Source organism: Osmerus mordax, chromosome 25 (genome assembly GCF_038355195.1).
Source record: "Osmerus mordax isolate fOsmMor3 chromosome 25, fOsmMor3.pri, whole genome shotgun sequence".
In the NCBI taxonomy this organism is placed as follows: Eukaryota; Metazoa; Chordata; class Actinopteri; order Osmeriformes; family Osmeridae; genus Osmerus; species Osmerus mordax.
In genome coordinates this window covers 259286-282179 of record NC_090074.1, presented here as the reverse complement: position 1 = coordinate 282179, position 22894 = coordinate 259286, and the positions used below count along the sequence as shown (strand labels likewise).

Here is a 22894-nt window from a genome sequence, read left to right as displayed (position 1 = left end):
ATTACCTTCCCCAAATGAGAAACTGTTGTTCCAGTAGTATGATTGATTTAGATTCCAATTCTAAGAAAATAACACATTGTTGAACAGAGTATCCAAAGCCAACACTATTTGCAAGGTAGGCTATAAATCTAAGGAGGTCAGAGAGCTATGTTATTTAACTTCACTCAACATGGATGTTATTGTAGTATCAACCAGTGGTCCCTGTCCATAGCTTCCCCATGATCACTGGTGTCCTGCATGAGACACATGCTGTTATGCTGTTTGTTGACCAGTGTTTTGTTTTCTGTGAACTCAACCACAGTAAGTAGAGAGAGAGAGAGAGGCAGAGAAGAGAATGGGGGGAAACAGGAATGTGATCTTTCCTTTGGAATAAACGAGTTGGCTGTAACCAGAACAGTCACCGTCCTGCCTGTTAGAGGAAAGAGCAGGGGACATGAATAATCTGAGCTGATGGTCATCTTTGACCTCTTGGTTTCTCATGTTCCTTTCCTGTTACCAAGGACAAACTTGAACCCAGAATCATCGTCACTGAGGGGCAGCTACCTATGGAGGGAAGGACAGAGATATGGACAGCTAAACCTGTAGTTTGTAACATTTTGAGGCCTTGAAATCCCCTTTCTCTGTAAATTAGTTCTACGATGCTGTGCCTAGCAATTTAACAACTTCCCAGAATCCCCTATGAAAACTTTTACTGAAGTAAAGAGTGCATGAATGTTATTAAATAGATTGCAGTTGTAATTTTTATCCTTTTGTTTAATCAATGAGTAGCAGATTATATTTTACATCAAACAAATAAGGAAGTCCCTTTTGTCTGAGAAGTACACTATCAAGTTCCCCCACTCACATGAATACAGACCTCAGCCTAGCACAGGGACACTAGACACACAGATGGAGGGTTTACATTTCTCATCTGGTGAATAGATCAAACAAAACCAATGGGGACAGTACAGATGAGAGGAACTGAAATGCCCTAATTGTGAACTGATTACAAGGGATATCTTGCTCTGTGCGTGCTCTGTTTGGATGAAACATTCCCCTTCTAATTCTACATTATATCCTACGGCTGTCTGTGTCTGAAACAGTGGCTCTAGATGAGGAATGGTTTGCAGAAAGAAGTAGGTCAGGTGGCTGAGCGGTTAGGGAGTCGGGCTATTAATCAGAAGGTTGTTGGTTCGATTTCCGGCTGTGAAAAATTACGTTGTGTCCTTGGACAAGGCACCTTACCCTACTTGCCTCGTGGAGAATGCCCCTGTACTTACTGTAAGTCGCTCTGGATAAGAGCATCTGCTAAATGTAAATGTAGGCCAAATGAAGCATGTTACCCAGTTGCGTAGCCACGACTAAATCTTTACAGCACAAAAGCGACTTTCTAGCTAGCTACTTTGGACTGTTACTGTTGCTTCCCTACCTGACCCCCACCTGATTAGCCCCTATCATAACACCAAGTAGCCTACCTGACCCCCACCTGATTAGCCCTTATCATAACACCAAGTAGCCTACCTGACCCCCACCTGATTAGCCCTTATCATAACACCAAGTAGCCTACCTCACTCCCACCTGATTAGCCCTTATCATAACACCAAGTAGCCTAATGAAAGAAGCAGTGAACCAGACCTTAGTCCAGGGTTTTGATACTGTGCAGGGTTCTCCTTGGTTCTTCAGATGCACCTTCTGGGTGTTTACAGTGTTCCCCTGTCTGTTTCATCACTCTCTGTAGTTTATCCTAACAGAGCTGTTATCACCCAGTGCCAAATTTGACCCCTTAACAACCTTGCTCTGTCAGCAGGTTAGCAGATGTACTACCAAGCTAATTATCATCTTTCATCACAAAGCCCACTGTCTACACACACTGTCTACACACACTGTCTACACACACTGTCTACACGTTCTACGCACACTCTGCAGCTCTCCACTGGTGTCCCACAGGGCTCCGTCCTTGGACCCCTCCTCTTCTCCCTGTACACCACCTCACTTGGACCCCTCCTCTTCTCCCTGTACACCACCTCACTTGGACCCCTCCTCTTCTCCCTGTACACCACCTCACTTGGACCAATCATCAGCTCCCATGGTTTCTCCTACCACTGCTATGCTGACGACACGCAGCTGTACCTGTCGTTCCCCCCGACTGATCCGGGGATCTCAGCTAGGATCGAGGCCTGCCTCACAGACATCTCCGCCTGGCGCTCAAGAGCGCCCGGTCCCAACACAAGCTCTTCTGCTGCCTGGCCCCCCAATGGTGGAATCAACTCCCCACCTCCATCAGAGACACCGACTGTCTCCCCACCTTCAAGAAAAGGCTCAAGACGCACTTGTGTGTCAACTTGTTTACTTGTGTAAATGTACACACATACTACACACACTCTACACACTCTACACACATTGTACACACACTCTACACACATTCTACATACACACTACACACACACTACACACTGTCTACACATATGGTTGTTGTTAGGTATCTAACCCTTTCAGCAGCAGTATTATTGCAAAACAGTTGTGATTATGTACTCTCATGGAAACTGACTCCAACATGGCTGATGTGTCACACTATATGTGTTGATCACCTCACATGAAACCGCAAGATTACAGTAGTGCTTCAATGGAACTTGCACAACACACAGCCTCCTTTGAACAATATAGCCTGTTATGAATTCAAAGAGGAAACAGGGCTGTCAGACAAAAATGTCTAGTCATTTTGAAGAACAGCCCCTCTGACGTGTCCACGGGCCAGCTGAGCAGGACATTCTTAACTTCTGGTATTCTGTCGGGTTTGAATGACTGTTCAACAAAAGAATGTGGAGCTTAATTAGTAAATGTAATCAAGCCACAAAGCCTGATAGGGATGATGGGCTCATGATGTTTCGCTTTAATACAGTCCATAAAAGGCTTTCTCCTCAAAGCCACAAAGTTGTAGTAGACATGCACCGTTGCTCCCATGCTGTATTTAGTCCAGTCACTTCTGCTCCCCTAGTGTAGACTGTAGCCTATTCATTTTTCATGTTCATTTATTTTTCATAAAATCATACCATGTATGGCAACCATGAAGCCATGTATGGCAATATTTCACTGAAGATATTTATGACTCAGCCACTACTTTGTTTGGTCTGATCTGTCGTTGGGAAATGGTTTCAAGCAGCAGGAAAGCATCTGTTTCCTCTTACAATTCCAACTTTATTATTTCATTGTATTTACAGAGGGCACAGGGTCTGTTCTTCGGTCAGTCTTTGGGACAACATCCTACATCTCCCCTGAGTGACCTGGTTGTGTGCCAGTGATGATCAGGGATTATGACCTCACATTTCCTTTTCCTGATATAACTAACCAATCACATCACACAGTGATTGAATTACAGTAAAGTACATGTCCAGGGAAAGCACAGTGTAATATCACTGGAAGATTACAGAACGGTACAGGACGGATCCTGTTGAGCTGGCCTCTGCCTGCCTGCCTGGGAGGTCTGCAGACTGGGGTTAGTACAGGGAGAAATAAAGAGATCTGCCTGCTGTGAAGGACACAGAAGTCCAGGAGACAATGTGTGAGTGTGTGTGTGTGATAACGGATGTGAGTGTGTGACTACATATGAGCTCTTAGGGTGCGTCAGGGAAGGTTGCCTGTGACGGCGCTGACTCGACCTGATACAGATCTGTGTGTTTGTGTTTTAGATGTGTGTGTGTGTGTGTCTGCTTGGCCTTGCTGTGCCTGGCTTCTCTCTCTCCAGGTCCACAGTTCTGACTCCCACTCAGAGTGGAAACAGAATCTAATTTTTCATGTAATCTTAGGGTTCCTCTAGTCATTACCCTCTCCCACCAGGAATCTAGAGCTACACAGGCTGTCACACTAACACTACTCACCAAGATGTTAGTAAGGAAGTAGAACTGATGATTTAGTATTTAACTCCAGATTTTGGGGGAAAAAAGAGCCCTTCTGCATTTTAAAGAGAGTAGTATTGTTACAATTAGGCAGCTGCTAGGCTTCAAGCCCTTAGTGGAGGGGATGACAACAAAAAACAAGACCATATGCTATTCGTTCACAGATCATTGTTTGTATGAAAAGGGCATTCCGAACATTTTGTTTGTGCACTTTGAGTTGCGTCCAAGAACAGTCTGTAGAACAACTTGGGTCTCTTCATTGCTTGCAAGACAGATTTTTAGCAAAATACATAAAACTGTCTTTCAGTCTCAGCTAAATCACACAGAACAGGATTTTATTTAATGACCTGAAATAGGTCTAAGGGTAGAACAAAACATTTTGGACTTGTTAAGTTTGTAATGTGTTGGATAGAACACATCAAAATTTTGAACCTCTCAAAACATAGCATTTGTAGTTATGATTATAGATTTATGTTCTGAGACGTAATCTGAAGTTGATCTTCTGGGAAGCTGAAGATGAGAATCTACTTGAAACATTCTGCTGTCTGGTGATTTATTTAATCTAAGACACTCTTAGTGATGTCAGCTATGGTCCACGTGCAGAGATGGCAAAAGTACACACATCCTTCACTCAAGTAAAAGACGTCAGATGGGTGAGCAGTTAGGGAATCGGGCTAGTAATCTGAAGGTTGCCAGTTCAATTCGGCTGTGCCAAATGACGTTGTGTCCTTGGGCAAGGCACTTAACCCTACCTGCCTCGGGGGGAATGTCCCTATACTTACTGTAAGTCGCTCTGACTAAATGTAAATGTAAGTAGAAGTACAGATACTCAGGTTAAAAAAGACTTGAAAAGAAAAGTTGAAGTACTGACTACACTTTTTCACTCAAGTTCAAGTAAAGATGTGTGGGCTCTGACATATACTTAGTAGGGGTGGGGGGAAAAATCGATTCACATTGGAATCGCGATTCAGTCATAACAACATATTAAAAGTGTAATAGCAGTGTAATTAGTATTTGTACTTAGTTACTTCCCATCTTTGTTTGGTTGTTTGGTATCTCATACTTTCAACAATGTTGCGGTTAGGGTCAATGTTGGCCCCAAACATTAAAATTAGACATGCTTCCGGTATTTACTCTTGTCTCACAAAGGCATTGTTTCTTCAGAATTAGTAACATTCCATACCCTGCAGAAAGTAGTGAATGACTGGACAGTTTGAAATATTGAAAAGACATACACTGTGTATCTTTTCAAAATAGTTTTTCCATGGAGGGTGATTACGGATGACATTTATTGAGTTTAACAGTCCCACATGGTCTAGGGTTAGAGCTAGAACTAGGGTTCTAGAAAGAAATGTTCAGACGGTCCTAGTGCTGAGGGGCACGTGCCCTGGAGTTCAGTGACTCAGCACTTGGTCACAAAGACGAAGGAACGAGGGCCTGCTTCCAATTCAGTCTCCTGAGCGTTTTAATCTGTAGTCATAAACAACAAACAAGCCGAAAAAACTCCCAAGTCAGGAAGTGTGCGTCAAAGGAAATGATCTCTAGGTGTGGTGGCATGGATCTGCCAACAGCATCTGGGTGCTGGAGGAGAGGGGGGCGAGCTGTAATAACAGCAGGAGGGAGTCAGGTGGCTGAGCGGTGAGGGAATCGGGCTAGTAATCTGAAGGTCGCCAGTTCGATTCACGGTCATGCCAACTGACGTTGTGTCCTTCACCCTACTTGCCTCGGGGGAATGTCCCTGTACTTACTGTAAGTTGCTCTGGATAAGAACGTCTGCTAAATGACTAAATGTAAATGTAAAATGTAAATAACAAGTCTCTGTTCTAATGAGTCTCTGTTGGTGTTTGTGTGCAGTGAGAACTATCACACGTAAAATCAACACTGATTGGTAATTTCATCCAAAACACACATGCTAACCCCTTTGGTCATTTCTCGGTCATTTTCCATCCAAAACATACATGCTAACCCCTTTGGTAATTTCGTACAAAACACACATACTAACCCCTTTGGTAAGTTTACCAAAACACACATGCTAACCCCTTTGGTCATTTTTAGGACGTTTTCCATCCAAAACACACATGCTAACCCCTTTGGTCATTTTTCGGTCATATTTCAGTCGTTTACCATCCAAAACACACATGCTAACCCCTTTGGTAATTTCGTCCAAAACATACACGATAACCCCTTTGGTCATTTATCTGTCATATTTCATTCGTTTACCATCCAAAACACACATCCCAACCCCTTTGGTAATTTCATCCAAAACACACATGATAACCCCTTTGGTAAATCCCCCAAAACACACATACTAACCCCTTTGGTAATTTCATCCAAAACACACATGCTAACCCCTTTGGTCATTTCTCGGTCGTTTTCCATCCAAAACACACATGCTAACCCCTTTGGTAATTTCAACCAAAACACACACGCTAACCCCTTTGGTCATTTTTCTGTCATATTTCAGTCGTTTACCATCCAAAACACACATCCCAACCCCTTTGGTAATTTCATCCAAAACACACATGCTAACCCCTTTGGTAAATCCCCCAAAACACACATGCTAACCCCTTTGGTCATTTTTCAGTCGTTTTCCATCCAAAACACACAAATGCTAACCCCTTTGGCAATTTTTCTGTCGTTTTCCATCCAAAACACACATGCTAACCCCTTTGGTAATTTCATCAAAAACACTCATACTAACCCCTTTGGTCATTTTTTTGTCGTTTTCCATCCAAATCTCACATCCCAACCCCTTTGGTAATTTCATCCAAAACACACAAACTAACTTCTTTGGTAAATCCCCCAAAACACACATGCTAACCCCTTTGGTCATTTCGTCCAAAACACACATACTAACCCCTTTGGTAAATTTACCAAAACACACATGCTAACCCCTTTGGTAATTTCGTCCAAAACACACATGCTAACCCCTTTGGTAAATCCCCCAAAACACACATACTAACCCCTTTGGTAATTTAATCCAAAACACACATGCTAACCCCTTTGGTCATTTTGTCCAAAACACACATACTAACCCCTTTGGTAAGTTTACCAAAACACATATGCTAACCCCTTTGGTAATTTTTCGGTCATATTTCAGTCGTTTACCATCCAAAACACACATACTAACCCCTTTGGTAATTTCGTCCAAAACACACATACTAACCCCTTTGGTCATTTTTCAGTCGTTGTCCATCCAAAACACACATGCTAACCCCTTTGGTCATTTCATCCAAGACACACATACTAACCCCTTTGCTCATTTTTCTGTCGTTTTCCATCCAAAACACACATGCTAACCCCTTTGGTAATTTCATCCAAAACACACAAACTAACTCCTTTGGTAAATCCCCCAAAACACACATGCTAACCCCTTTGGTCATTTCGTCCAAAACACACATAATAACCCCTTTGGTAAATTTACCAAAACACACATGCTAACCCCTTTGGTCATTTTTAGGTCGTTTTCCATCCAAAACACACAAATGCTAACCCCTTTGGTAATTTTTAGGTTGTTTTCCATCCAAAACACATATGCTAACCCCTTTGGCAATTTCGTCCAAAACACACATGCTAACCCCTTTGGTCATTTTTCAGTCGTTGTCCATCCAAAACACACATGCTAACCCCTTTGGTCATTTCATCCAAGACACACATACTAACCCCTTTGCTCATCTTTCTGTCGTTTTCCATCCAAAACACACATGCTAACCCCTTTGGTAATTTCATCCAAAACACACAAACTAACTCCTTTGGTAAATCCCCCAAAACACACATGCTAACCCCTTTGGTCATTTCGTCCAAAACACACATAATAACCCCTTTGGTAAATTTACCAAAACACACATGCTAACCCCTTTGGTCATTTTTAGGTCGTTTTCCATCCAAAACACACAAATGCTAACCCCTTTGGTAATTTTTAGGTTGTTTTCCATCCAAAACACATATGCTAACCCCTTTGGCAATTTCGTCCAAAACACACATGCTAACCCCTTTGGTAATTTCATCCAAAACACACATACTAACCCCTTTGGTAATTTAATCCAAAACACACATGCTAACCCCTTTTGGTAATTTCATCCAAAACACACATGCTAACCCCTTTAGTAATTTCATCCAAAACACACACATGCTCCCCTTTGGTAATTTCATCCAAAACACACATGCTCACCCCTTTGGTAATTTCATCCAAAACACAAATGCTTACCCCTTTGGTAATTTCATCCAAAACACACATGCTCACCCCTTTGGTAATTTCATCCAAAACACACATTCTAACCCCTTTGGTAATTTCATCAAAAACACAAATGCTAACCCCTTTGGTAATTTCATCCAAAACATACATGCTAACCCCTTTGGTAATTTCATCCAAAACACACATGCTAACCCCTTTAGTAATTTCATCCAAAACGCACATTCTAACCCCTTTGGTAATTTCATTCAAAACACAAATGCTTACCCCTTTGGTAATTTCATCCAAAACACAAATGCTAACCCCTTTGGTAATTTCATCCAAAACACAAATGCTAACCCCTTTGGTAATTTCATCCAAAACACACATGCTAACCCCTTTGGTCATTTTTCGGTCATATTTCAGTCGTTTACCATCCAAAACACACATGCGTAACTCAACAGAGAAACAGTCCTAACCCTCACAGTGTGATTAAACCGTGTCAGAGAGGTCCCGCCGGTCTCCTGACTGATTTCAATCACCTTACGACATAATTCAGACATGAACTGAGAGCATGATCCTCCAGCAGGTCAAAGACTCCTCTGACCCCCTCAGCCCTCCTCTGACCCCATTAGCCCTCCTCCCAGGCACAGCTAACATTCCACCAGTTATTAAATTGCACATTGATCATAATACAATCATGACATGAAATATTACAGTTGGTATACCAGTGTATAGTGTGTAATTTGGGCATTATGCAACAGTCAAGACAAACAGTCTGAATTCCACAGACAGTGTTTTAGAAAGCTGTAGAAAACGAGCCAGTGAGTATAACTCTTGTACAAGTCGTGACGAACAAGATTAAAGAGTGGCTTTGGGGTGTAATATTTTAGCCTGGGCACCTGTCAAAACAGAGAGGTCCTCAAGAAAACGTGTTGATCTGAGAGAAAGAGCTCCCTGTCTGCGGTGCTCCAGTCTGGGGAGGCCATGTCTCTAACCCTAACCCTAACCATGTCATGGAAGAAAAATAAATCAAGCTGCCGTAGAAAGGAGTTCCCTAATTGATTCCACTTGTGCTTGTAAACTTGAAAATGCAACTCCATAGCAAGAGGCCGTACTGTAGGGAAAACGCTGCAAAACAAAGGGGGCATGTTACAAGACAGGAAGTAGAAAATATAGCAGGACCATCTGAACATACCCAGCAGTTTATCTGGGACAGTATGATAGCAGTGTAAACTAGCAGTCTGGATCCAGCTAGTTGATCGGTTTTAAACCAGTGGAAGGGATGCAGTGGTTTACAAAGATTAATTATAATACAAATAGTAAGTCACAAAAAATGATTCTCTTGTCATTGTTTTATTTCAAAAATATTTGTGATAATGTAAAGAAACTGTACTCTGAAATCCCCCAAAATCATTTCTTCAGAAGAGTAGGTGGGGTGACAGCTGTTGTGACACATGACGTCTGTGAGATAAAAGCCTCATTGAGAGAAACCTCTTGTTTCCACAGTAGCCAGAACTCAGCAGAGTTTCTCCAGCTCTGAGGATCTGCTGTCGACAGGAAGGAAACAAAGATGATTCAATCACAACTATTTTCTCTACCTTGACTGTCTCTAAAGGATACGAGAGCTTCACAGGGTTGTCAGTTATATGATGAGCCATGACTGAAACCAGCCTAATACTTTTTATTTTGTTGCTCCATGACAAACTCGACAGCATCAAGTTATACCCAATGACTTTGGAACACAGATTCTAACCCTAACTCACAACATACATCCATTGCATATCTCTGTGCCACAGCCAGACAACGGAGGAAATCCGGAGTAATACTTTAGGGAGGATGGCAGACATAATTGCCTCAAACAAACACAAATGAAGAGTGTTTGTTAGGAAGTCCAGGAAGTCAGGCCGGCCTTGAGGTCATGAAGATGCAGATTAGATTTGTTTGTTCCTGACGAACCACGGTTTGAATCTGCTTTGACAACTGTCCTCACTTCTAAGAATCCATTCGATGTTAAGTGATTTGTACTATTTGTACTGCCACTGAGTAGTTTTACTGATATCTTCTTGCAACCTACACCACTTGGTACAATAACTGACCTACACATAGTTTTGCCCATGAGAAGGGTCTGCGTCACTGTTGCCGGGATGGAGGGAGGGGGCGTTCATTAGTGTGTGATTGCAGACCTCCTTGGGCCTCACAGTATAACCCTGCCATTAACATGCGAAGCAGAGCTGTCCTCCTCGGTCCAGCATGATGAGAACATGAACCACTCATATGAGACACATACCCTAGGGAAGGAGCCACTCTATTTATTTTAGAGACGTAATTGCTTAAACACATGTCTGACCAATAAAGAAACAGTTTGTAGATCTCACGCTAGATTTCACCGCAGAACATACATTCTTGGAATACTTTCTTTTTTTTTTAATGTTTTTTTTTACTTTTGATGAAAGGGTTCTTTCCATCTGTTTGAATAATTCTATGTCTATTTTGGTTCTATGAATGCATGCCCAGTCGGCAAACTCCTCTGTCATCGAGTCAACAAACCAACACACACACTTCTTTTATTTTGGGGTTTTGGGTAAAGAAGGATAATGTTACCAGGTGGTTAGTGTGACACCTTTGCATGTGACATCTATAAAGAGACTATAGTCTATTTGAGAAAATAGTCTATTTGAACATGTACTTCCCTGCCTAATCACAGTCATGATACTATCCAAACATACCATTGTACATGGAATCTTTAAGCACTTATCTCCATCTCACCACAATAATTAAATAACACAAATAAATCATTCTTAAACACAACGCCCAGCAAAGCTAAGGAGCTGATTCACTGTGCTTTATATCGACTCCTCCCTGTGTTCACCTCTCCCCTGCGGACCAATCACATTTACATTTCTTGGAAGTGGTGTTTCTAATGACAACAGAAATATAGTAATATGACAGAACTGAACCTTAAAGCAAGAGTCCTGTTTTTGAATATCTGCTCAGAAAAGGAAGATAATATGTTATACAGATGGTTTATTTATGAAAATACAAAACTTTTTCAAATATTACAGTATTTCCTCAATTTCATGAAAAAGTGGAAACGGTGACTATGCAAAGAGAAATTGTATCAGACTGGGCCTCATCAGACTGTGCCTCATCAGACTGGGCCTCATCAGACTGTGCCTCATCACACTGTGCCTCATCAGACTGTGCCTCATCAGACTGGGCCTCATCAGACTGTGCCTCATCAGACTGTGCCTCATCAGACTGTGCCTCATCAGACTGGGCCTTTTATTAAGTCCACACTCCCCTCATACATCATCTACCAACCTACTCACTCACTCACACACACATTCGTGACAGCAGGTGACTTTGACCTTTTCGATGTTTCTGTGAAAGCAGAACAAGTAGATAGTAGCCATAATGTTATATATGGCCATAACTACATAATGTTATAACTTAATACACTTTACATATACTATATGAAGCTGTATGACAGGAGGGAACGTGTTTTTCTAGTGTAAAATGTGAAAAGAAAATACTTACAGATTTTTTTAACAAATTGCCTCACTTCTGGGTTGACAGGTAGCTAGGTACTTTACTGATCCCAAGGAGAAATTGTAGGAATTTCCAGCGCATCATTTCATCAGACAGACCGGTACAGTCATTACCTTCTCATTGTCTGTATCCTAGTACAGGGAAGTTAACATGCTGGGAGCTCATTCGTGTATGTGTGAAGACATGACAGGAAAGCTGTACATGTGCTGCTCCAGCTGGGAAAACAAGCTGCAGGTGCTCCAGCAGTGTAGCATCCTATCATGCTCCTCTACCAGCAGTCATACAACAAACTGTACTATAATCTCTGTCTCTGACTATACTATAGTCTATATTATAGTAACTATAAACTGAAAATACCCAACTATAACTAACTATAATCATCATTATTTTCTTACTCTCCTGTAGGAATTACTCATGACGTTATGTGGTTAATATATCTGCAGTATAGAAAATTATAGACTGATTATGTTTTTATAGCCTATAATCCAATCATCTATTGTACAGAAGACAATCATAGAGACAATTACGATATTTTAGTTATAGACGAGACCATTTTCTTCACTGACATTATGCAGAAGCCATTACTTGGAAAGACTTGGAGAACAATATTCTCCTTAGTGTCATACATTTCATTTTGTGGGGGTCAGATGGCTGAGCGGTTAGGGAGTCGGGCTATTAATCAGAAGGTTGTTGGTTCGATTTTCGGCCGTGCAAAATGACGTTGTGTCCTTGGGCAAGGCACTTCACCCTACTTGCCTCAGGGGAATGTCCCTGTACTTACTGTAAGTCGCTCTGGATAAGAGCGTCTGCTAAAAATTTGTTTTTGTGTTATTGTCATTTAATTTCTGGAACTGGTGGACTAAACCAGAGCTTTGCTGTATTAATCAGAAACATTGTGACCTCAAGTGAATCATTCTACTTCTTGGGAAATATAATAATTCTTGTTGAAAAGATTCCCCCCCCCCCTTTGACGGCGCAGTAATACTTCTTGTATGACACAAATTTAAACATGAAGGCTTTTATGTTACACAGCCTTTTCCTTCATGCTTGGTTTGCTCAAACTTTTGACATTCCCTCAACGTCAGCTTAAGAAGGAAAAATGCCACTTCACATTAAAAGGCACCAATGTTCTTCATGTTTCCGGATTTCAAGATTGTCCTTCCACCCAATCACATTGGGTTCAGGATTGTCTTTCCAGCCAATCACATTGGGTTCAGGTTGGGGGGGGCATGTTCATCATGCCTTGAAGCTACTGTTGAACCTTCTTTTCCTTGGGAGGCACACCTTGACGATCAGCGCTAGTGCTACTATTAACACCACCATCATCACTACAACTATGATGATCCAGCTCCTGCTGAGAGTCTGGCACTGTTCCTGGGTCACACTCCCGATGTTCCTCTCCACAGGCTCGGGGCCCTGGGCGTCCAGACAGGTGGCCGTGGCGATGTCTGGGACGGTGACAGCAGCCTGCTGGAGCATGAGGAGGAAGGGCAGGTTGCTGCAGCAGCCCAGCGGGTTGGAGCCCACATACAGCACCTTCAGGCTGCGCTCCAGCGCAACCACCGTCTCATACTGCACTGTCACCAGGCTGTTGTTCTGCAGGTTCAGGGACTCTATGGACGACTGCTTGTTCCACAAAGGGAAAGTGGTCAGTTTGTTAGCGGAGAGGTCCACAAACTTTAGATTTCCCAGCAGGGAGAGGTCTGGTTTCAGTTCTGGCATGTGGTTTTCCTTCAGTGATAGATGAGACAAGGAGTTTTCCAGACCAGAGAGGGCATCATCATGCATCTCTAAGCCTGGGTTCAGGGAAAGGTCAAGCAGCCTCAGTGGAGTGCCGTAGAAGGCATATGGGGGCAAGGCCTCAAGACTGTTCTGAGAAAGGTACAGAAAGTGTAAGGTTGGGATGGAAGAAAATGAGACACATCCTGGAGGATTGTGGGAGGTGAAGTCTGCCTCTGGAGAGTTGGGTGGTTTTCTCTGTGTGGCACAGACCTTCAGATAGTTTTGCTGGAGGTGCAGGTATCTGATACAGGGCAGAGTTTGGAAGGTTGCAGGATGAATGGTCTGAAGGAAGTTTCCCTGCAGGAAGAGCTCCTCGAGAGAGCGCAGGCTGTTCAACCCTAAAGAGAAGTTCTGAAGGGCGTTGAAGCTCAGGTCCAGAGTCTTTAACAAGTTCATGGGGGTTTCCTGATCTACCAAAAATGCTCCTAAACAGTTGTTACTAACGTTCAAGACCTCAAGAGACACCATGCTACAGAAAAAAGATTTTGGTATGCTCTTGATCTGGTTGTAACTCATGTCGAGGTACACAAGCCTCGAGAAATCTTGGTGCCTGCTGCTTCCAGCAGACTGGCCTGGCGCGGCGAGCACGTCTCTGAGGAGTTCCATCTCCTCTGCCGTCCCTGTCGTGTTGATGCTCCTCAGACGGTTCCTAGACACATCCAGATACATTAGCTTGTTCCTTCGGGGGATGAGGGGAAAGTAGTGGATCCTGTTTTCTCTCAGATCAAGGTAGAGGAGTTCATATTCAAGGTCTGAGTCTGTGGTTTGGAATGATTCCATGCTGTTCTTACTAAGATTTAACACCTTTAGTTGAGAAAGGTTAAAGTCAGCAATGCAACTGATTGAGTTCATCGACAAATCCAGTTCAGACAGTTGGAGCAGTGAGTCGAAGGCCCCGTTCTCAATCTCCAAGATGACGTTGTTGTGAAAGTCAATTCTTCTCAAAGCCAAAGATCCACAAAAGGTGTTTTGGGCTATTTTGGTAATACTGTTGCTGTTCAGAGACAGATTTAGGAGAGCAGGAGCGTCACACAGGAAGTAGTCAGTCATCCCAGTGAACAGGCCATTGCCTGAGAGGTCCAGCATCTCTACAGCTGTCAGTGGTCCAACATGGGTCTTAGAGACAGCAAACACATCCAAGTAGTTCCTGGAGAGGTTCAGCACTTTAAGACTGGTCATGTCTTTAAACAAGCCAGGCTGGATGAACTGTATCTTGTTGGAATGTAGGTTCAGGTGATGTATACTGCTGTAGAATGCCAGACCCTCTTGGGTAAGGTTCTGTAAAATGTTCCACGATAGGTCAATTTTTTGGATGCCTTCGGGAAGCTTGTCTGGAACGGTCTCCAGGTTCAGATTGGTGCAGGACGCGTCCATCTCAATCTGTGGACAAATGATACACAGAAACAACTCCATGAGCTTTGATATTTGCAGTGCTGCCTCACTCCCAAAATATCACCTTGATGCAGAGTCAGTGTATCAGTGCTCCTGGTCTCCGGTGGAGCTTGTAGGGGAACTTTCATCTCAACAAGCTCCTCTCACGTCTCCTGCGCCCCATTCAGAAAGGCGCACTACCCCCCTATTCACACCAGTGTATCAGAGAGGCTTTGATCACTCCGAGTGGCTAATAAAGGATAATGGAAACCATACAGCCTAAGCCCTGTCTCTAAACACAGCCCCAAAAAAGCACACATACACAATCATAAATGTTTTTTGGCAAATTTGGAGTTTCTTTAGTATGTGGCAAGGACTCCTGACTATCCTGAAGAAAAGCCTCTTACTTTTTACACATAAATTCACCAATGCTAACAACTATGTGTTAAGTAACAGGTTAGGTTAGGGTTAGGGAGTAAGGTGGCTGAGCGGTGAGGGAATCGGGCTAGTAATCCGAATGTTGCCAGTTCGATTCCCGGTCATGCAAACTGACGTTGTGTCCTTGGGCAAGGCACTTCACCCTGCTTGCCTCGGGGGAATGTCCCTGTATTTATTTTAAGTGGCTCTGGATAAGAGCGTCTGCTAAATGACTAAATGTAATGTAGGTCAACATTTTACATTTAAGGTTACATTAACTACCATTTAACTACATAGCCAAAGTACTTAGGAACTGGTATGTAGTTCGGTGTACACTTTATTGCGGTTAAGTGGTAAGTTATTGCACAAGAGAAACTTGGTATGGAGGACCTGCAGATGTTAACATTGATCTTGTTTTGGCAACAACCTTCAACTGCCCCTTTACAACATCAACTCACCCCTCACACTCCTTCCCCATACTGGCCTTCTTACACTTTTGTAATAACTAACACTCAACCTAATTTAATCACATAGGAGTTTCTATGTAACTACAATGATTTTACTATCGGTGTTGGTATGTAGTTACAGTGTTACTGTAACGTTCAACTAAAGTGTTGCTATGTAGTTAAATCACAATGAAACATAAGCACTATGCCTGGTTATAAGAATAGTATGATGACTGAGGCGATGAGAGTATCCAGGGTGGACCCTGTCCAAGACATCATAATACAGCTGATATCTGTGGAGTCTTAATGTCCTGAGTATCCAGACCTCTCCTGTCTGAGGAACGTTAACATTATCTGGGTGATGTGTAACATCAGGGCCATATTAATGGTCTCTGAGAGAGGACATTCCCACCTTTTCACTGTATCTCTGCAGCAGACCAGAGGGTTTTCATCCAAACATGTTCACGGAGAGAGATTTGTCATAGAAATAGTTCAATCTTAAGCAAGAAAGATGCATAGAAACTACTCTGGGTCATTTTAACTTGTCTCTTAACACAAAGTAGAGAGTTCCTCAAGTATGAATTTTACATCTCCAGACCAGGGTGAGGAAGAATAAAGCATTCCAGCCTCCTCCATATATCCTGGAGTCTAGAGGAGGGACAGTTTATGGGCCGCCTGGTCATACTATCCCCTCCTTAGAACACAGGAGAACAGACGCTAACAAAAACAGTTTCTAGACGCCATATCTGCCCGCAGGGACTTCGAAAAAGTACCTGATGTTTCTACTGTTATCTGAACTCTGATGTAAACTACACGGCAAGGATACATCCACACTTATATAAACATGAACTAAATAAAGAGGATATGCAGAGCCAACAAGTGAGTTTCTAAAAAAACTCAGATTTCACACACAGACATCCACATATTTAGAGCTTGGTTAGTGGGCTGGTTGAGGTGACTTACCACTTCACAGGGAGCGAGCTGGCGCAGGGGCAGGAAGGAGGCCACCAGTGGACTGGTGAGGACCAGGAGCAGCCAGATGGAGCCTGACATGGTGCTACGGGAGAGAGACGATCAAACAGACCAGACGTAAGAAACGATGCTGTAGCAACACCACTGAGAGGAAGTTGGGCCAGGGAGGCAGACCTTTGACGGAGCTGTGTATCTGCTGAGACCGCTTTCATTGTTTTACATTTCACACTTAGAATGACTAATGTGTGACTTTCACACTTAATACTATATTTAGTTCTAGTTCCAGTGAAACATGTTTTTAATCTTGAGATGCACAAACGAAACTGCTATATATTCAACTTCAACCAAGATCTGAAAGGTCATTAAATAATAAAGGTATTTTGGCATTATTCAAGCAAGCTTGGTTTTCAGGGACATTTTTCACCATAAATACAGAACAAATCTAAGTTGTGCTGACGCTTTAAAGTGATAGTTTAATGTGTTCTTCACCTCTGGGCGTCTTCTGAGGTGTTCAAAAGACATCTGTATTATATCTATACCTCACATAACAACAGAGAGAATAACCCTATCTACCTTCTATGTGTTGAGCAGACCTACCTACCCTTCTATGTGTTGAGCACTATGCTGTCCACCATAACAAAACAAAACAAAAATACCCTCAAAGTTCTCAGCGAGAGATATTTATTGTAATAATCCAACATTCCAACCAGCATCTCTCTAATTTTACATCCATGTTCTGTAACTTTTACATAAGACATTCCTCCCTTTGTTTCAACAAACTTAAATCAGTGCTTAATAATCCTGCTCAGTCAACTTGCTGCCGAACAGAAGATTTATAGATTCCATTTGTTCACTAAACTACACACATTGAGCTTACAAAAACCTCTGTAGATGTATACATTTATGGCTGATGTTTACCTTGTCCAGTGTGTCTATTGTCCCTTGCAGTGTGTCCTGCTCAATCTGCTGCTCCTGCAGTACTCTCACATCATCACCGACACTTTCACATACTTAGAAGCCAGTACATGCCAGCAAACGCAACTAGAATATCCTGCATAATTGTTGTTTTCCCCCTTCCCCCCTTTACAGAAATGCCTTATATGGTATAGGGACATCCAGATTCCTCCTGCTCAACCCACCTCACTCTCTCTCATTTCTAACATGCTCTCCCTCTCCTAATCTCAACTGTCCCTGATGCTTGCGTTGAGTCAGCCGTCAGCAGCCGTCAGGATGGGGAGCATTCCTACCCTTTTTCTGTAAACAGTTACAAACGTAAACTAAGTAGTCTGACTAGTATGTTGTCTTTCTGTGGCAAGCAAATGTATTAAACCATACTTGGCGAAAGATTTATACCCTTTAGTTGTAGTTTACTTTATATTACGTTTTGTAAATCGAACAATTAAAACTATTAATCTGCCACGGTACTAATATAATACAAATGGTAAGTGCACTCTTGTAGGCTACATACCAGCTATGCGATCTCCATTTTCCTCCAAAGTGTTGTGCCATATTGTACTGGAGGAGATAGGTCCGTTCTTTTCTTCTCGAGACAAGCCTTCATGAAATGAGTGAGTCTCCATCCGTGACCAAAGATGCAGCATCTTCTGTCCAGTAATCATTTGAAGCTCGCCGGGGAATCCCATTTCCCCTGAGTGTTTACAAATTCACGTAGCATACTTTTCGTTTAATATGCTAGAACAAATGTCTTGATGCATTGGCTATCATTTCAGATTAGGCATAGTTGAGAAATATTCCAATCTTACTGAAATTGTAAGAGTGGAGATGACATGACGACGAATACCAACATTTGAACTGTATGCGCACTTAAGAATACAACTTTTCAGCTTTAGCCTAACTAGGCGATCATATTTGAAAGTCACTGGCGCCCTCTATCGACAAAAGGGTCATTTTAAAGGGTCACAATTGTAGTTGTAGGAAACCAAAACAATTAGCCTACCTATAAATAATAAAACCAGAGAAACTGAATGTTGCAGTGGTCTCAGTTGCAATTTATTCCATAGCTGTACACACCAATTCCCCCAAAATAGCTTTTTAGTCACTTGCAACCTTTCGTTATTTGTTACCTTCGTTCCAATGTTCAGATTAAATTCCCCACTAAGGCCTGGCATGGCCATTGGTCATTCAGACTACCCATCACGTGTATTTACTGATGATGACAACTCACTTAAAGCTATAGAGAGAAAGAAGCTCTAGCATGTAACATTAATATTCAATGTTTCTGGACAAAACACACAATGGCACAATAAAAGCAGCATAGCATAACATTTACAATTAATAGTAACAATACAGGAACCACATTCATAGCCAAAATGTATATATGACTTTTACCAAGGATGTGTAAAAGTCCAGAAATTACACAGCGTTCTAAGCAAAACATGAGTGGATCGTTCCCTTAGGATCATCACAAAACAGATTCATATTCATTGTATTTGCAATACAATACAAAACATACACAAACATGTCCATCAAAGCCACAAAAAAATAAGATAATTATGGTCACACAACAAAAAAACTTTACTGTGTTATACACAGATTTCAAAAAGACAGATTTGAATCCAAGTGGCACAGTATTTGTAATAAAACTATCCAGTGTTTTGTTTTTACTTTGATAGAACCTTAACTAATAAAAAATATTTTATACTGGCAAAAAGTAAATGCCTTAAAAATAATGATAATTTCTTGCATGCATTTGTTTATATTAGCATGTGACCACTGGAATTATTGGTGATGAGCTTTTTGGACATGCACACTGAGTCTTCACACATCGTATGGTAGTATGGTCAGAGCTAGTTCCTCGCTAGAAGGGATAGGCACATTCAAACATTCAAATCTTTGGGGTGCCCTGATAACACAGGGGCCCGGGTTCGTTTCTGGCCCAGGAATTTTCCTGCACGTCTTTCCCTTTCTCAAACCCTGCTTTTCCTGTAACTATCTCAAATTAATAAAAAGCCCCCAAAAACATGAAAAAAAACCTCAAAGCATTTTACTCTTGGAATGTTTTCTGGATGTTCAGATCCCCTTCACACACACTCTTATACAGAATATCAAAGGTCATTGCCCTTTGATATTCAAATACTCCCGTGGCTGACCCTACAGGTTTATACATGATTTCATGCCAGTAATTAAGACAGACCAATTGGTTAATCCTTTGTGAATATAATCCAAAGTATTGTAGTATGTATATTTATGTACAGAAAAAGAAAAAACATGAAGACCAAGAGAATATATATCCACAGTGCCTTGCACTATTGAAATACAATAAAGACTTCAATATCTAGCGTCAGTATTCAACTACAAAGCTGGATTGCCCCCAAATACTTTAGGCTGTTACTGCAGGAGAATACTGAAGTTGAATATTTATGTAAAAAGATACACGTTTTTTTATTTGTCTTGTATATAATTTATTATATAATATTTCCCAACATAGGAAAAACCAACATATAATAACTAATCCTAAAACTAATGTCCCCTTACAATAGTTGATTTGGATTTTCAGTGATTTCAAAAGAAAAAATATTTTTCTTTGACAAATTTCAATGCAGCGTTTGCAATTCCCAAACATGAGATAATTGTTTTTGGAATACTTTTTTATTTTTTTTATTTTATATATATATTTTTTTTTTTGGACTTTTGGACTGTATGCTTTGCAAACTACACACAATGGTTTGTTTTTGCTTGGTCCAGTGTGCATATGTTATATGTAAGTATTTGCAGCATACTTACCTAGAGGAAGCTGCCGCCCAAACTGAAGGGAGTGAACTTCTGAGCTTGCTGTGCTCCTAGCTCAGCCACATACAGAGCCCCTGTCTTCAGGTCCAGGTCCACTAGATGTGGCTTCACATCCTCCGCTAACTGGATCACACTAACCACCTGGCACTGACCAATCACACCCACTGGTGGAGCCTTCAGCACTGAGATCTGATTGGTATTCAGCTGCACAACAATAAAGTACTTCTGGTCTGGTGTTAATCTAAAAGAAGCACAAAATCACATATATATGTGCTGGTCTCCCCTAAAAGATAACTAGATGAAAAAATATATTTATAAGGAAAACTGCATATTTTGTGGATCCACCTGACAGAGTATATCTACCTGACAGAGTATGGCGCGTCCTCGGTGAAGCAGCTTCCCCAGGTGCCCAGCCAGTCTCCAGTCACAGAGTTGAACACCTGGATACGCTTGTTTCCTCGGTCAGCAACCCACACCTGGGAACCCAAACACCATATCCCCTCTCTCAATCAGAGTGAAAGGGTCCAGTTAGACCTTAGAATAATCAAATGTGATGAGACTTGGTCTGGGACTGCCTACCCTGTGGAAGGTGTCCACGGTGACACTGTGAGGGATGTAGAACTGGGCGAGGCCTTGGCCCTTCTCTCCATGGATCCACAGCACCTCCAGATCTGCAGGGGTTTCAACACACAACCAGGTCAGATTGCAGCAGGCACACAGAGCTCCAGAGGCTGCGAAGATGTGATGTTCTGACCTGGGGACAGTTTAATGAGGCGGTTGTTCATGCCTCCATCGCCATCCACGATGTAGATCTCCCCAGAGCTGTGGACAAAGACCTCTGCAGGCTGGTCGAACTCCAGAGGGTTCAGCCCAGAGCCGGCCTTTCCTGGACTCCCCAGCACCTGCAGCAGCGTCCCAGAGGGAGAGTACTGCTTCACGCAGTGACCATATGGGCCTACAGAAGGTTGGGACTGTCAGCATCATCACTTTCCAGAAAGCACAGTTGTTCGTTTAACAAGTCAAACATTACAATTTCATTGAGAAATATCTCACCCTTCCCAACATCAGTGACCCAGACAGTGGGATTGGTGTCTGCGTCGGCTAGGAAGATTCCGTGAGGCATGTCCAGGGTGCTGGTGTTCCAGGCCAAGAGGAGCTCTCCGTCTGTGGAGAACACCAGCACACGGGGCACCGCCTCACCTCTCTGAAACACAGGACTTACATTATACAGTAATAGTCAATATTCCATTTGAAGTGTGACCAATAGGCCATATTTGGTGATGGCCTTATGGCCTCAACATGTATTTATGAGCAATAACTTCATTTTGTTAGTGGGTGTAAATCCACTGATATTATAGATGATGCTGGCCTAGAAAGAGAAGAGAAAATTATTTCTACCGATTTTGTACCAACCTGTGCAACATACACCACACCAGAATACTGATCCACAGCCACTCCAAACACCTCACCACTAAACAGCTCAGGGTATTTCGGCCAGGATATATCCAGTTTGTACAGGGGTCTTCCTAGGAGTCTGTAATCTTGTTTGTAGCTAGGGCTTTCTGACTGCTGAAAATGAGTATGTGTCAGAAATTAACTTGAAAATTACACAAAAATCCTAATAAAATGTACAACCATGCTAACATCATGCAGCTCAAACTTATGGAGTTGCACATGCTTTTCACTCAGGTGTAGTTTCAATGAAAGCCTTCTAATGAGTTTGAATTGTAATCGAGTCCAAGGAGGCTCCAGGTAAAGAGCGTCGGCTACGAGCTCAGGGTCGTTGCCTGCAGCGGCAGTCAGCCTGCCTGCAACGGCAGTCGGAGGTCATGTGTGTTCAGGAACAGGTTCAGGTTGCATATTGGCTTTGTATTGTTCCGGTTCACCAAATGTTTCTCTAACTGTAATGTGAAGGCTCGCAAAAAGTTAACTTTGAACTAGGTATCATAACTCGTCCTGATTAGCATTATATGAAAGAACACACGTAGTGCAACATGGAGGAGACAGCGCGAAGCCTGTGACCCGTTATGTAAGCCTACAACACGTTATGTGTCATTTTGACCCAACATGATTAGAGGTTTTGCACATGCAACTACCAAAACAAGACATTAATACTGAGCACCGATTGACATGCATCTAAATAATATTCTGCTTTAAGTTTTATATTGTTTTTACCTGTGAATTGATGGTGCCATACAACACCATCATGAGCAGAAAAAACGTCCCCATTGTTGTCGCTATCAGACAGTTGTGACTTCTTCTTTTCATGGGCCAGATCTTGAAAGGTAGACTAGACTAGCTATCTTAATCTTTTTCTCTTGTACATTCACATTCCGTTCACCACACTAGCATTATATTCGCAGTACTTCCTGTTTTGATCATATGACTAAAGGACAGTTGTGTTGTAAACGGTCACGTGGTAACTGAACACGTAAAAATAGCATGAAGTCGAATACACCTAATGTATTTTGGAAGAGAACGCGCAACTATAAATACTTTAACTTTCACAGAAAAAACTAAAACTATAGTTAATTGGAGCACACCAACACGACAAGACAGAC

General features: G+C 42.1%; 2 protein-coding genes across 4 annotated transcripts; both read right to left on the bottom strand.

The window, feature by feature from the left end:
- Positions 1–11050: 11050 nt before the first annotated feature.
- lrrc32 (leucine rich repeat containing 32) lies at positions 11051–18092 on the bottom strand. 2 transcript variants are annotated; one of them, XM_067229224.1, is made up of 4 exons: positions 18052–18092; positions 16575–16668; positions 11868–14757; positions 11051–11823 (listed from the first exon to the last, which is right to left on the bottom strand). In XM_067229224.1, exons 1-3 carry the CDS (start codon positions 18090–18092, stop codon positions 12832–12834), a joined length of 2061 nt encoding a protein of 686 aa, XP_067085325.1. In that variant the 3' UTR covers positions 11051–11823; positions 11868–12831. The 2 variants fall into 2 exon arrangements, with proteins under 2 accessions (XP_067085325.1, XP_067085327.1); XM_067229226.1 differs by lacking the exon at positions 18052–18092 and adding an exon at positions 17502–17695.
- Positions 18093–18571: 479 nt separating this feature from the next.
- On the bottom strand, positions 18572–22698 carry LOC136933559 (NHL repeat-containing protein 3-like). Of its 2 annotated transcripts, none has more exons than XM_067228997.1 (8): positions 22509–22698; positions 21747–21902; positions 21387–21537; positions 21088–21288; positions 20913–21004; positions 20697–20809; positions 20237–20574; positions 18572–20192 (listed from the first exon to the last, which is right to left on the bottom strand). In XM_067228997.1, the coding sequence occupies exons 1-7, from the start codon at positions 22599–22601 to the stop codon at positions 20328–20330; spliced, it is 1053 nt and encodes a 350-aa protein (XP_067085098.1). In that variant the 5' UTR covers positions 22602–22698; the 3' UTR covers positions 18572–20192; positions 20237–20327. The 2 variants fall into 2 exon arrangements, with proteins under 2 accessions (XP_067085098.1, XP_067085099.1); XM_067228998.1 differs by having other exon boundaries at positions 21747–21899.
- Positions 22699–22894: the final 196 nt, after the last annotated feature.

Coding starts and splice junctions, on each gene's coding strand:
- lrrc32 (XM_067229224.1), bottom strand. CDS start 18,092: ATGGCACAACACTTTGGAGGAAAATGGAGATCGCATAGCTG. Junction 16,669..18,051: donor AAATGGAGATCGCATAGCTG/GTATGTAGCCTA, acceptor TCTCTCCCGTAG/CACCATGTCAGGCTCCATCT. Junction 14,758..16,574: donor AGCTCGCTCCCTGTGAAGTG/GTAAGTCACCTC, acceptor ATTTGTCCACAG/ATTGAGATGGACGCGTCCTG.
- LOC136933559 (XM_067228997.1), bottom strand. CDS start 22,601: ATGAAAAGAAGAAGTCACAACTGTCTGATAGCGACAACAATGGGGACG. Junction 21,538..21,746: donor GTGTGGTGTATGTTGCACAG/GTTGGTACAAAA, acceptor CCTGTGTTTCAG/AGAGGTGAGGCGGTGCCCCG. Junction 20,575..20,696: donor GACGCGCCATACTCTGTCAG/GTAGATATACTC, acceptor TGCTTCTTTTAG/ATTAACACCAGACCAGAAGT.